General features: G+C 42.5%; 1 protein-coding gene across 9 annotated transcripts in view; it reads left to right on the top strand.

The window, feature by feature from the left end:
* The window catches only part of SGK3 (serum/glucocorticoid regulated kinase family member 3), a 90,069-nt gene that overhangs the window by 39,443 nt on the left and 36,790 nt on the right, over window positions 1–13,836 (top strand). For 2 of the 9 annotated variants that reach the window (XM_073330981.1, XM_073330977.1), the window contains exons 1-2: window positions 730–826; window positions 8,390–8,490. The exons of 1 other annotated variant lie outside the window; for it this stretch is intronic. In XM_073330981.1, the coding sequence (XP_073187082.1) occupies window positions 799–826; window positions 8,390–8,490 (129 nt within the window). In that variant the 5' untranslated portion in view covers window positions 730–798. Of the gene's footprint in view, window positions 1–654; window positions 827–1,177; window positions 1,266–1,326; window positions 1,387–8,389; window positions 8,491–13,836 lie in introns of those variants that run through there. 6 more of the 9 variants (XM_073330987.1, XM_073330986.1, XM_073330983.1 and 3 more) reach the window with 5 other exon arrangements.

Here is a 13,836-nt window from a genome sequence, read left to right as displayed (position 1 = left end):
GGTGAGAGACACATTAGAGCTACACAAAGCTCAGTCTGGTCTGGGTCCCTGGTGTCCCTTCAGTCATTCATATTAATATTTACTGTTGGAGAAGGTATTTGCTCTTAAGCTTTGACAATACAACTGTACCTACTTAACTTAATTGGCTTAGAAACTATATTTAGACACATGTAAACTCTCATTTCAGTTTGTGGCTTAAGTTAATAATCAGTGTAGTTAAATTGGTAACATATCCCTACAACTTTCTCATAGAGATAAGCCCTCATTCACTTACACTGATTACCTGCGTGGCTTAGTCCCTTCCTAATTCTTATTCCCATTATAGAAATTGTAATTTTTTTCTGGTTTTAGCCTGCTCTCTATTAACTTCATGCTCCCCTGCATGTCTAGATCTAGCAAACAGAATAAATCAGAATAATAGCATTACTAAAGCAAAGGTCTGTATTGAATCTGATTTCAAAGCAGACCTACCTTTTGGCCCAGATTCTGCAATCTGATATTCTTATTTATGAATGACACCTTGAGTTCAGTGGGATAATTTATGAAGTAAAGTGCAACTAATTTTGAGTAGGCTATTGGAACCTAACCCTTAATTTGGGAAGTATAAAAATAGTGTCTGAGCACACTGTGGTCAGACACACAGCTGCTTGTTTGGCAAGGAAGATGTAAAGAACCAGGACAGGAAACAGCTTGCCCTAAACTGGTGCCAGATTTGCACAAAACTGTCAGATCTTCCTGCATTAGTTCTTTATTTCTACTGTTACAGAAGACTTTAATTTAAAGTAATTGATAGGATGGATGATTACCCTGCCTGCTCTCCAGGATGGTAAGTCGCAGACTTGTGTTGCTAAATGTGGGTGTGTATACAAAAGCCTGCAAGCAGTTAAACTGAACAATAAAAGTAGTTTTCCATTCCTATTTTTTACCTAGTTGTCTTGGCATTCTAAACCATTAATTTTTTGCCTAAGGTCTGCCTTGTGAGGATTATCACGTAGCAAAATGAGAGGGTCAGTTTAGCCTATGGGTTCTTTCCCCATATTTTTTATGCCTGAATGCAAGAGGGGCCTGCACTCGTGTTCCCATTCAGCCAAGGCTGTCCTAAGGAGTACAGTTCTCCCCTTGCTCCACAAAGTTGTAGGAGCGCCTTGCTCGCGCTGCTCCTAAGCCACCTGCTCTGGAGCTAGAACAACTCGCAGCGTAGCGGTGGGAGAGCTGGGCTAGCACTGGCCTGGCTGGCGCAGGCAGGGAGCCGCGTGCGCTGCAAGGTAAAAGCGGGCAGACGCCCGCGGGGGGAGCCGTTCGCTACAGCTGGCAGTATAAGGGAAAGCATCGCCCTACCGGGAACGAGGCACGGGGATGGAGTAGGCCCGGGGCCAATGCCTCGAGGTGGGGGGAATGTTGCTACTCTCCCGGGCTGGCGGAGGGGGGGGAGCACCGGCCGCCTCGAGCGGCCCCCCGGCTCGGCGGTGCCTGCGGGGGAAGCAGCCGGGAAGGGCTCCGCGGGGCGGCGCAGGCTGTGGGTGGGGTAGGTCTGCCCAGCGCACCGGGGAGCGGGCAGCCCCCAGCCGAGGCCTGCGACCCCCCTTCCCAACAGCTCTGCTGGCGCCCCGCCTCACCCCCCACCTGGCGGGGCCACCTGGCGCCGCCGGCCCGGAATGGCGGGGCCACGGCATGTGGGCCGGGAAAGCGGCGGGCTGCGGGGGACCAGGGGCGTGGGGAAGCGCTGGCCTGGCCTCGGGGCTGTTGCGCCCGGCTGGCTGGCTGGCTGGGGCTACGCCCGGTCGCCCACCCTGCCGCCGCCCAGGGGCGGAGAGGGGGTTAACTCCAGCCCCGCCCAGCGCGGTAGCGGCCCGACAGGCTGGCAGGCAGCGGCTTGCGCCGGTCCCAGCAGATGCTGCAGAGGGTGGGGTTCAGCCCGGGGATCTCTGCCGCCCTCGGGGAGGGGGGTTTGATCCATGGTGGGGTGGGGGTTGTGCCCAGTTGTTTTTTTTCTTCCCGTTAAAACACCACCGATGCCCCTGCGTCCCCGCCCGCGGAGCGCCTTCCCCTCCGCTCCCTCCGGCAGGCGGGCGATGCATGACTCGCAGTCCGAGGCCGTGTGTCTCGCAGTGCGCTGGGTTCCAGGGCAGGAGACGCGCCTGACCCAGCCGTAGGGCCGGGGCGCTCCTCCCGCGCTGGCTTTGCGCTCTCGTCTGCGGGTGCAGCGGTGCGCGTTCAGCGCCAGTCTCTGGCTGGTTTGCCTGTGGTCACAGGCAGATCCGCTGTTGTGGAGACCCTTCGCTGTGGTTTCTGATCTGCCGTCCCCAGTGGGCGGTGGCTTGTCTCTTTAGGGTTTGGTGCAAGGTCTTGAAAGGTCTGACTCTGGATAGGGGTATTTGCACCCTGAGGTTAGTATTGTTGAGCCCTGGGCTGAATTCTATGTAGGAGTGTGTGGTGCTTTTCATTGAGCTCTCCTTCTGGTCTTCCAGTGTCCTGTGATATAGGGAGTGCGAGCTGCTCTGGCTGAGAGAGCTCGAACAGCTGAGAACACGGCTGCTACTCTGAAATCTGTTTTGTGTGATGATCAGAAAAGGGACAGTTCCTCTCATTGCCCTGCAGTCGTTGTTGGAAGAGTTCCAGGGTGTGTACACAACTTGCTTACAGAGCTCTCCAGATGGGCATGCCTAGGGAGAGGAAGCTGAGACCTTCGTCTTGCAAGCTGTCAAGTGTCTGTGTCTTTGCTACAGTTTTGGGTGCGTGGTGTAAGAGAGAAGGGTTTTGGAGCCATGTACTCTGTTTAGGTGCTCCTTTGGGGCTCCCAGGGTTAAGGGCGATGGAGGTAGAAGAGGAGCTCCATTCCTAAAGTGAAATTATTCAGAAAATACTTCAGTTTATCTAGGTTTCAGAGTAACAGCCGTGTCAGTCTGTATTTGCAAAAAGAAAAGGAGTACTTGTGGCACCCTAGAGACTAACCAATTTATTTGAGCATAAGCTTTCGTGAGCTACAGCTCACTTCATCGGATGCATACTGTGGAAAATACAGATGATGTTTTTATACACACAGACCATGAAAAAATGGGTGTTTATCATTACAAAAGGTTTTCTCTCCTCCCACCCCACTCTCCTGCTGGTAACAGCTTATCTAAAGTGATCACTCTCCTTACAATGTGTATGATAATCAAGGTGGGCCATTTCCAGCACAAATCCAGGTTTTCTCCCCCCCCCCCCCCCCAAAACCCATTCTCCTGTTGGTTATCTAAAGCTTTGTGGGGTGGGGGAGAGAAAACCTGGATTTGTGCTGGAAATGGCCCACCTTGATTATCATACACATTGTAAGGAGAGTGATCACTTTGGATAAGCTATTACCAGCAGGAGAGTGGGGTGGGGGGAGAGAGAACCTTTTGTAGTGATAAACACCCATTTTTTCATGGTCTGTGTGTATAAAAACATCTTCTGTATTTTCCACAGTATGCATCTGATGAAGTGAGCTGTAGCTCACGAAAGCTTATGCTCAAATAAATTGATTAGTCTCTAAGGTGCCACAAGTTCTCCTTTTCTTTCAGTTTATCTAGACTTTTTTCCTATTAAGGTGAGCAGATCAATGTCATTTCTTCACCTTGTAACAAGATGCAATGAATTTCCCAAACCCTGCTGCAAAGTCTTGAGGGTGGGAATGGGACTGCCATTCAGTAGGTACGCTTCTCTTCTGTCCGAGTCCCTGGCATGGGGAAAAGGTGCAGCCACCTCCTGTGTAATGATATAAAACTCCGTCTTCAGGAGATTTTTGTGTCTTGTACAAAATTGCTTATGGCTGTAAACTGCTCATTTTGTGGAAAAGTTACAACTATAGGGGAAAAACCAACAGTTGTACTGGAGTTGATGTGTTTGAACTCCATTAAAGCTCCTTCTTCTTTTTTTTTTTTAAAGGAATACTTGGCACCCCCTCCCCCATCCTTTTATTGGATGATATGAATTTGGGTATCCTGGGGGAATGTAATTCAAGTCCATTAATACAAAATTGTAAAGTATTAATATTTGAAGATTTGCTGCAGTGAACACTAGAGGGTTTTTTTTTAAACTTATTTTCATACAAATGTTAGGGGAAGCTGGTAAATTCTCCCTCTACACCTCCAAAAGATACCCTTCTGTTCTCTGGTTCTGAACATGCTATAACTCATCAACATGGAATGTGATTTGTCACCCACGTCTCTATTTTTGAGGTTTTTATTATCGCTTGCTAAACTTATTACAACACACTATTTACCTCTGTCTGCAGTTTTAAGACCTTTGTGCTTCTCCCAACAACCATCCAACTCCTAGGAATTTCACAGATAAAACACTAGCTCCATTTTTCATGCAGTCAGGTGCTTCATAGCTTTCAGTGAAGATAAACTTAACATGATTATACACTGAGATACCTAAGTTTGGGTTTAGAGGGGCTGTTGTGTCATGTTTCATGTTTAAATTGAAAATGTCATTTATCTGTTAGACTAGAGTGAGTTTGTGTGTGTATGGGAGTGGGGGGTGTGAGAGAGAACCTGGATTTGTGCAGGAAATAGCCCAACTTGATTGTCATGCACATTGTGTAAAGAGTTGTCTCTTTGGATGGGCTATCACCAGCAGGAGAGTGAATTTGTGTGGGGGGGTGGAGGGTGAGAAAACCTGGATTTGTGCTGGAAATGGCCCACCTGATGATCACTTTAGATAAGCTATTACCAGCAGGACAGTGGGGTGGGAGGAGGTATTGGTTCATATTCTCTGTATATATAAAGTCTGCTGCAGTTTCCACGGTATGCATCCGATGAAGTGAGCTGTAGCTCACGAAAGCTTATGCTCAAATAAATTGGTTAGTCTCTAAGGTACCACAAGTACTCCTTTTCTTTTTGCGAATACAGACTAACACGGCTGTTACTCTGAAACCGTTCAATGAAACTGTTCTGGTCTCATGAGTACCTAAATGTTGGTTGGTTGGTTTGTTTGTTTTTTGTTTTTGTTTTTTATATAGTGCTCACCAGAACATTAATCTGATCTTTCAGGTGACTGCTATTTACTACTCCTAAATGAGAGAATTTAATAAAATACATCTTAAAAACTTGTAACAGGAGTTGTTAAAAACAAGAAAATTCAAATGTAGAGGAGATCACATAATTCCCTGTAACTATTTTCTTAAAGATCCTTTTGGAACTAAAGAAGGAATGCCATTAACTCTTTTTAAACTGGAACTTTTCTTGTAGGCTTATTACAATCTTAATATTTTCAGTATTTTTATATTAACTTTTTGTGTCTGCAGTGTTTGTATTTATTTTCAAAACTGGCTTTTGTATTACTTTAAAAAAAGAACATAAAATGGAAGACTTGTGTTAGATCAGGTTTTTTTTTTTTTTTCAAGTTTAATTTGTATGCAGCAGTAAAGGTTTGCTATTTTTACTTCTTTGATACTGTCTTTAAAGCTATATAAATTACCTCAGCTATATCCTGCTTGATGGGAGCATTAATGTGTGGCATCTAATTGATGTAGAGCTTGCATAAGTACCATTCACTATAAATCACAACCTTGCCATATTAGAAATTGTGACACCAACTTGTATTATAGGCATAAAATAGATGCTTTCTATAGTCTTAATTTTTTTTTTTTTTTTTTAGCCATCTATTGTGACCTTATTCTCTGTGAGGAAAGACTATTGATTCACCACTGCCCTATAGACATTTGGATCAGTGCAGAGTGGGTGTAAAAAACTATCATTCTGAGTTTGGTAATACTTTGCGCTGGTGTGACTACCCAAATGGTTGGGTATGGGTGAATTGGGCCCACAGTACTGTGTTGCTGTAAGTTTCTTATTTCTCTTCTTGGTTTGCCTTAGAATCTGTTCTACTTAACCATGTTACATTCTTGGAATTTTGTTGTAGCTGTATCGGTCTCAGGATATTAGTTACAAGGTGGGTGAGGTAATATCTTTTGGACCAACTACTATTGGATAGAGAGACAAGCTTTCTCGAATATATTCCCTCACCCCTTGTCATTGTTGGAATTTGGCAGTATTAACTGTTCCATTGACTTCTGCAGAATTAGGGATACCTAAATTTGAAGAGTAGGCTTAGATTTGATGCTGCATATCCCATCAGCTTTTTGTTCTGGAGACATTCCATTTTCTAGATCTCTTACCCTGTTGGTTATGAAATTTTGGTGTATACTTTTATAGAGCTCTTTACAAATATTGCAACACCCTCCTTAAATAGGTCAGTGTTCTCAATGGTTTAGGAGGTATACCTGGTCCTGCCTCAGCACAGGGACTAGACTAGATGACCTGACTTCTCTTCCAGCCCTACATTTCTATGATTTTACAGATGGGAACTGGAGACAGAGTAGTAAAGTGACTTGTCCAAATGCACACACAAAGCCAGTAACCCAGCCAGAATTGGAGCTTACGATGATCTGACTCCCAATCCCATATTCATTATTCTAGACCAGCGGTCTCCAAACTGGGGTGTGCGAGATGAACCCAGGGGTTGCGCGGCAGCAGGAGCACCACTGGATGAAACTCCATCTTTTTTTTTCTTTGGTGGAAGCTCTGCATGTCCACGGCTGGTGTTCCCCTGCGGCGGGTCTTCCAGCCCTGTTCTGTCGGTGGCATGCCTGCGGCAGGTCTTCCAATCTTCACCCTCGGGGTGCACGAGCCAAAAAGTTTGGAGACTACTGTTCTAGACTATCCTGCCTCTCCAAATGATGTGACTGGATGTATGTTCATGGAGTCAAAAAGGGGATAACAACCCTGTGGTCTATGTTTACAGAAGCCTGACTGCCTGCTGAAGCAGAATTGGACACCCTACAAGTGGTTGGAGTAAAGGAAGTTGGATAGGCTTTATCGTAAGATCTGTCGGAGGCAGCTCAAGACACTATAGCCAAAACTTTCAGTCCATATTTATGAGCTTGTCCTTAGGCACCCAAATTTTGAAAATTTTTGCCTAAATTAATTGGAGCTGCTGCACAGGAAAGTTGAGGAAGCAATCGAGAAAACATAAGTGTTGGCATATGATCAGTGCGAACTGACTTTACTGCGCATAGTTCATCACTGAGACTAATCATTTAATGCATTTGCAGTTGTTGTATCCCTTAGTCCAGATTCTCTGGATATGGCTAGAGATTAATCATTAAGGATTAGATGTGGGTAAATAAGAAGTCTTCGCTAACTATTCTAGAGGGCTGTTCTTAGGGCAGATCTAGGAGCTTGCTGAATGCATGCTCAGTTGTTAATAATGATCCACACTACATTCATTTTTAACAGTGGTGGAGCCTGTAGTTCTCAGAATTCTGTCTTGCAATAAACAAGAATCCTGACAGAGCCAACCTGAGATACAAATGTTGAAATTTCACATATAACAGTGGTTGTGCCAGGACAGATAAAATAAGTGTTGCTGTCGTAGGGGTGGTATACTCTTCAGTGGGATTATAAATAGAAAATGTCTCCCTTATTCTTTCTCTCCAGTGAGACTGAGATAGGGGATGGAAAGTAAGAAATTATCCCCTATTCCTGTTCCTCTCCATTCTTCTTTAACCTTTCTCACTCATCTCTGTCTTCTTCCTTTCCCATAGGGAAAATAACAAAAGAGTTACATTTCACTAGACCAGATTATTACAGAGTGATGATTTCCCCTCTGGTGGTAGTGGTGGTGGGGTAGGGGGTTGTTTTGTTTTTACAGCAGTACTCTTACAGGTTAAGGTGTGTGTGCGGGGGACACAATCCACACTCTTCTTTTTTTCAGTTTGACAGCAGTTTGTCTTCATTCAGTTTTATCATTTTTGCAGAAGGCCAATGTTGCATTTCCTGTCTTATGAACTAGCATTGCTTTCATTATCTCTTACCTGAAGGAGCTCCAAGTGCAAGCTACTCCCTAGGGCGTTTACCACTAATGGCAGCAGAATGAAAATGGCAACCAGCAGGAATGCGTGAAGAACTGAGGAGGGGTGGACCTGGGCATGTAGGGAAGTGCTCTGCACTCTCCTTTGCTAGACAGATTTTTGTAAACATCAGCAGGAGAGTTGAAAACCCTCTTTAAAACTTACAAAAAGGTCCGTAAAACTAAAATGTACATGGTATTAAAGGGTGGTCTATTTGAAACCTGAATTATTTTGAAGTTAGTCATTCAACAAATCAAAGCAGACTTGGGTCCCTTTTGAAATTCAGGTAGCTTTGTTAGGGTTTAGGCTAGCGATGGACAAATTTAATACACTTTTTAAGCCTCATGACCTCTGACAGTTCCTGGCTCTCTTCTTCCTGTGGTTATCCTATCCTGATGTACTGAAACTGATACTATGGCCAAATTTAAAGAGAGAACACAAAACCTATTTTTAACTCTTAACCGTGACAAATAATTGAAATATCTCCTATTTATCCAGCGTTATTTCTTGCAGGTCTCTCCTGCACCAGAATCCGTCTCAGCTGGAGCTTGCCAGATCTTGATTTCACTTGTGACCCAGCCCTGGATTTGGACCCAGCTCTCCAGAGGTGCAAGGTTAGCATAGTCACCAAATGTCTTTCGCCTTGCGGTCATTTGTTTATATTACCCTCTTAAAAGGTACATGCCAAATTCTTTTCTTGCTGACTCTTTTCCAAATACATTTGGAAAAGTCCTCTTATTTTCACCTGTCCTCCACCTCCCTGTCTGCTTCCTCCTATTGCTCAAAGTGCTGAAGGGAAGATGGTACCCTTCCTTTACTCTGTGGGAACACCAGCAGCATTGTCAGTGGAGGCATGCTGTTTGGTTATTAATTGTAGCTGTACAGCCAGCATGGGCAGTACACATAAGCTGTCTAATCCAGTTTTAGCTTTTGAGGGACAGGGACGACTTTTTCTTGCTGTGTGTCTGTACAGCATCCTGCACAATGGGACTGTTATTCTGATTGGGCCCTCTGGGTGCTGTTGTAATATAATAGTTAAAATAGTTAGACTAAAATGTTTCTCTTTTATTAGATACAAAACTTGAAAGGCCTTTCATAGTACAGTTTGGGCCAAGTTTCCAATCACCATGGAAAAGTATTAGAATATGAGGGGGCTGGCTTTCACCTACCTTTCATTTACAGGGCTTTTTGGGGGTGCTTAGAATATCATCCAGCTACTCTTCAGAGGGGTCTTGTCCATGGTGAAGGATTAAAGTCAGCGGGAGGGTCATTGGGAAGGGGGCAAGGGTGAGGCTTTTTTAATTCCTCCCTCCAAAAGTGCAAGCAGCTAGCCACAGTTGACAAGTGGTTAGGAGCTTGCTTATGGAACCATATTTGGACATTAAAACTCCACTAGTTACTATCCTCTCACAAAGCTTCCAGTTTTAAGGAAGTTTATCAAGAAGGTCGAGATGAGCCAACTTCAGTGGTAGATTGAAAAGACTTCTTGGATTCCTGTCGGTCAGGATTCAGATCCTAATATGGAATTGAAATTGTGAGGATGTACTGTTAGTGATCCATGTTGCTCAGTTTTTATAGTAGGTCACTTGAGGAGATTTTCAAATGTATTGTACTGCAATGGTGTATATGTATGGGGATAGTCAGCTGTGTGCCTGCTTTTTGTAACATCCACGTTCTGTTCTCCTTGCATTCACGGTTCCTGAGAGAGACAGGAATCTGGATAAAATTGAAATGGCTATATTGTTCAACCCAGAAAAGAATGAAAGGCATGCTTTTTGGTAAAAGACAATGGCAGTGGACGAACGGGCGTCTCACTACCTAACCAGCGTGTATTCTTGAGTTTTGTCAGAATGATTCATGGATCCGTTGCAGCTCTTGTGACAGATATAGATATTTGCTTTTGACGATCTTTCATCTGAAACTGCCAAGGAGACTGTGCCCCATTATTCTCTAATGCAAACCTCACAACAGAGAGCTGTGCAAATAACTGACTATTTTCGTTTGACTGGCAGTTCCTAAAAATATATTTTTTAAAAAAGTTCAGGTTGTACCATCAAACTTTTTGGGGATTTTCAGCAGGGAAAAGCAGGGTCATTTTTGTTCAGGTCAAACTAAACTTTATTTCACATTTGGGCATTTAACCTTGTTTTACTTTAGCAAAGAAAATGAAAGGCTAGATTCACAAAAAACATGGTGGTGGTGCTGCCACCACTTACAACCTTTTATCCTGGTGGCTGGAGCACTCACCTGGGATATTGAAGACCTGGGTTTGAATCCTTGCTCTGGAGTCTGAATCCTTGCTTCCCAGGTGACTGCCCTGACCTTCAGGCTATAGGGTATTTATCCATGAATTGTTCTCAGTCTCTCCTTTTGAAGCTGTTCCTCTGTGTAAAATAATTAAATTGTCACTGAAGCAGGGACTGGAACCCAGATGTTCCCCCTCCCAAAGGGGAGCCCTAAACAGAGGGCTGTAAGTCATATTCTCTCTCTGGTCCAATGACTATTTCATTGTTTTATACAAAGTGAAACCGCTTCAACAGAAGAAACTCTGAGATTTCCCCCACGTTCGAATACCCTGTAGCCTGGTGGTTAGGGCAGTCACCTAGGAAGTGAGAACCTGGGTTCAAGTCTCTGTTCCAGAAGGGATTTAAACCTGGGTCTCCCAGTCCATTAACCACTGGGCTAAAGTTTTATAAGGGGGAATCTCAACCTCCTCTAAACTTTTTTTTTTCTTTTTTTCATTTAAACCAAAACAGTTTGTTAAATCAACACTAGTGCACAAAATGTTCGGGCAACTCAAATCTGTATTTTTTGGTGAAAAAAGTTCTTTGGAAAAGCTTTGCCCATCTCTGTGCAAATGTCTTCTGCACCTTTCCCCCTTCTGGCCTTTGGGAGCTTCCGTTGATGCTGAATGTCTTTAGACTGCTGTGAGTTGCCAGGTGTGGAGACACATCCGCAGTGTATTCCTATGTACACTTAGGTGCAATTCAAGGTGTATGGTCTGGTTGTCAGACTTTTGTCTTTCCCTCTACTTGTCATGGGAGTTGAGGACAGCAGGAAGTCACTTGTTTCTAATAACTCTACCACTGCTAATAGAGTGCTCCCTTTCTCAGCTGACAGCGCCTATTTAAAATTCACTCCTCTCTGGTGGTCTGCCAGAGCCTACAAAGGCCTTAAAGGCACACTTCAATGCTTGCTTTGTCTGGTGTGATTGTGTTTGTCTTTTTTAATGAGTGATACAATAAGGAACACAGGTTAGATGCATCACCTAGCTGGCATAGTGCTAGGCACTGTTGAAATTAGCAAATAAACCTGCTAATCTGCAGTGTTGTAGGGATGGGAAATCAAGAAAAATTGAAAAACCTTTTTGAAATGAAGTTCTTCTGTATGTTACAGTTGAAGAGTTACTATGATAGTTGAGTGCTGCTGGTGAACAGAAACTGCATCTTTCACCTTCTGGAGTTTCATAGGCAAGCTTCTATTGCTCTTTCCAATTTTACCACCTAATTTTAACGTTGCTTTGCAACAACGCTGTTGTAAGTATAGTCTTCTCAGAGAAACAAATGCAAACTGCATCATGCAAAGCTCCAAGAAACTTGCAGTATAAATATTTTTATTGGGCTTTTTACGTCTTCAGTAGCTGCTCATTCTTTTCCACCAGATCAAGATGAGTAAATTCATCCTGTATCAAACTTGGTGACTCTACTCTTGGACTTTCTACATTTGAGAATGAGCTGTATATCAAATCTGTGCAGTACTGCTCTCTGAACTATAATCCATGCCTTTTCTTCAGTACTATTGCAACTCTTCGTGTCCTGTCATTCTGCTATGGCTCTGAAATCTAAAGAATGTGAGAGCGATGGCCTGTATCTTTACCCTACGTGCCCTAAGTGGAATTGACATGAGGGTGAATGCAAAAATTCCAGGAACATTGTAGGATTAGACACACTGTCCATTTGTGAGAGGTTGATGGTGCTCAGAGGATGGTGTTAGTGAGGGAAAGAAAGACACAAAAAGCTTGCCGCTCTAATGTGTGACATGTGATGGCCAGGAAAATAAGTAAGTAAACAATATGAGAAAAATGCAGTATACGTGTAACTGCTAGCCCCATAAATGGGCATAAATGTTTTGTAAATCATATACCTAGTAAAACACATGACTGAAAATATTATACCACTTTGATTGACTTTAGGGGAGCTTCTGTACCAAATAATACATATTTAGTGGAATGGGGAAGGACTGCCGTATAATATTTAACTGCAACATTTTTAGTTTATTTTTTAAACTAGGTTTGGGGAGTAAGAGACCAGTCTTCTTACAGGTTACGCACCCAAATATAATTTTATAAAAGAGTAATTATGGTTAACTGTATAACACAGCTTTTTAACAGTGGCTCATCAAAGGTACAAGTTCCTGGCTGATTTGATGTGTACAAGATAATGTAATTCAAATATGTAACTTATTAATGTATATGAATTAAACTTGGAAACTATTAGTCTGATGTGAGTAACCAGTAAGTATGGGAAAGTCAAATATTAAGGCAAATGGGAGTCAAATTTTTTTAAAAAAATTTGACTATCACTGAACAGCTATAATGACTTTGATTTCATTGTGATTATAGCTGTTTCTGCATTTTTAATAATTTCACCATATTAATATTTATCTTTCATTTAATTGTAAATTATAATTAATGATCAAGTTCCTCAAATCTGAGGACAAACTAAAGGAAATTTGGAAGAGATCAAGGTGATTGGATTTTGAGTATAAGAAGTAAACCAGAACCATCTAAGATTTATTAGTTGGATATTAAAAAACAAATCTCTTCAATTGGATACCAGGGGCTTTGTCACTTCTGCCAGCACAAACATGGGTATCTCTGTAACAGCAGTATTACATCAAATTAGTTGGTGGCTTTTTTTTTTTATTTTATTTTTTAAAAATTCTTGCCCTGAAATATACAGTTCATATTCAGCTTACCTCTTTTGAGAAAATGGCAGTTTAAATATTGAGCTTTTTCACTCCTCAAAGCTTTCCCCTTATAGAGTTAGACATGACACAAGCTAGACATCTCATATTTTAGTGTTACCTATTTTTTTGTTTGTGCCTTAGGGTTGAACTGTATTTGGTTTATAAACAAAACAAAAAAACTTAAAACTGAAATATCCATACATTCCCGAACAGGAGGTTTTTTGTTAAATTTGAGCATCTCTTTATGGTCATCTTGTGTGCTAGTTAAAAGTTCATATTTGTATTGTGGCAACATTTAGAGGCCTCAGTTGGGGATTAGGTTCCTTTGTGGTAGACACACACACCACCACCACCACCACCACCACAACAACAACAACAAAATTATCCCTGCCCCAGAGATGGTGAGTGAAAGAGGACACCATTAACTTGAAATCTAAACTTCAGAAAACTAGTTAAATTCTAACCTGGCCCTGGCCTATTTTGGTATGTATACTTTTTCATTTTCTTGTCTTTTAAAATGCCCCCTTTCACGCAATGCTGTGTGAAAGCCCTAAATGAAGAGAGGTTGACTAACCATCTGTACAGGGGAAATGATGAAACTCTAGACAATGTGCTGTCAAAAGCACAAAGTAAGCAAAACTGGGGGAAATCTCCCTAATCTGTGAGTTAGTGTCATCATATGCTTCACTTGTAACAACAGCAGGTAAAACGTTCAGACAGAAGTGACTTTTTAAAATTAACTGTGTCCCTTTAAACTTCACTTGAAAGATTTTCCTCATATCATCTTTCCTTTTCCACCTGTGATGTGATATTTAAATATACTCTGTGTGTTCTGACAGGTATGCAGTACCCTGAGATACAGACTTGTACATCTGAAGATATTTAGAAATAATCTTGAATAAATTATTTCTACCTCAATACAACTCTTATGGCTGAGTAAAACTAACTTGACTCTGATGATAAATATCTGCCTGTCTCCCCAAATTATGCAT

This window comes from Lepidochelys kempii, chromosome 2, assembly GCF_965140265.1.
Source record: "Lepidochelys kempii isolate rLepKem1 chromosome 2, rLepKem1.hap2, whole genome shotgun sequence".
NCBI lineage: Eukaryota > Metazoa > Chordata > Testudines > Cheloniidae > Lepidochelys > Lepidochelys kempii.
Note: the sequence above shows the minus strand (reverse complement) of the source record. Positions and strands in the feature narration are given on the sequence as shown.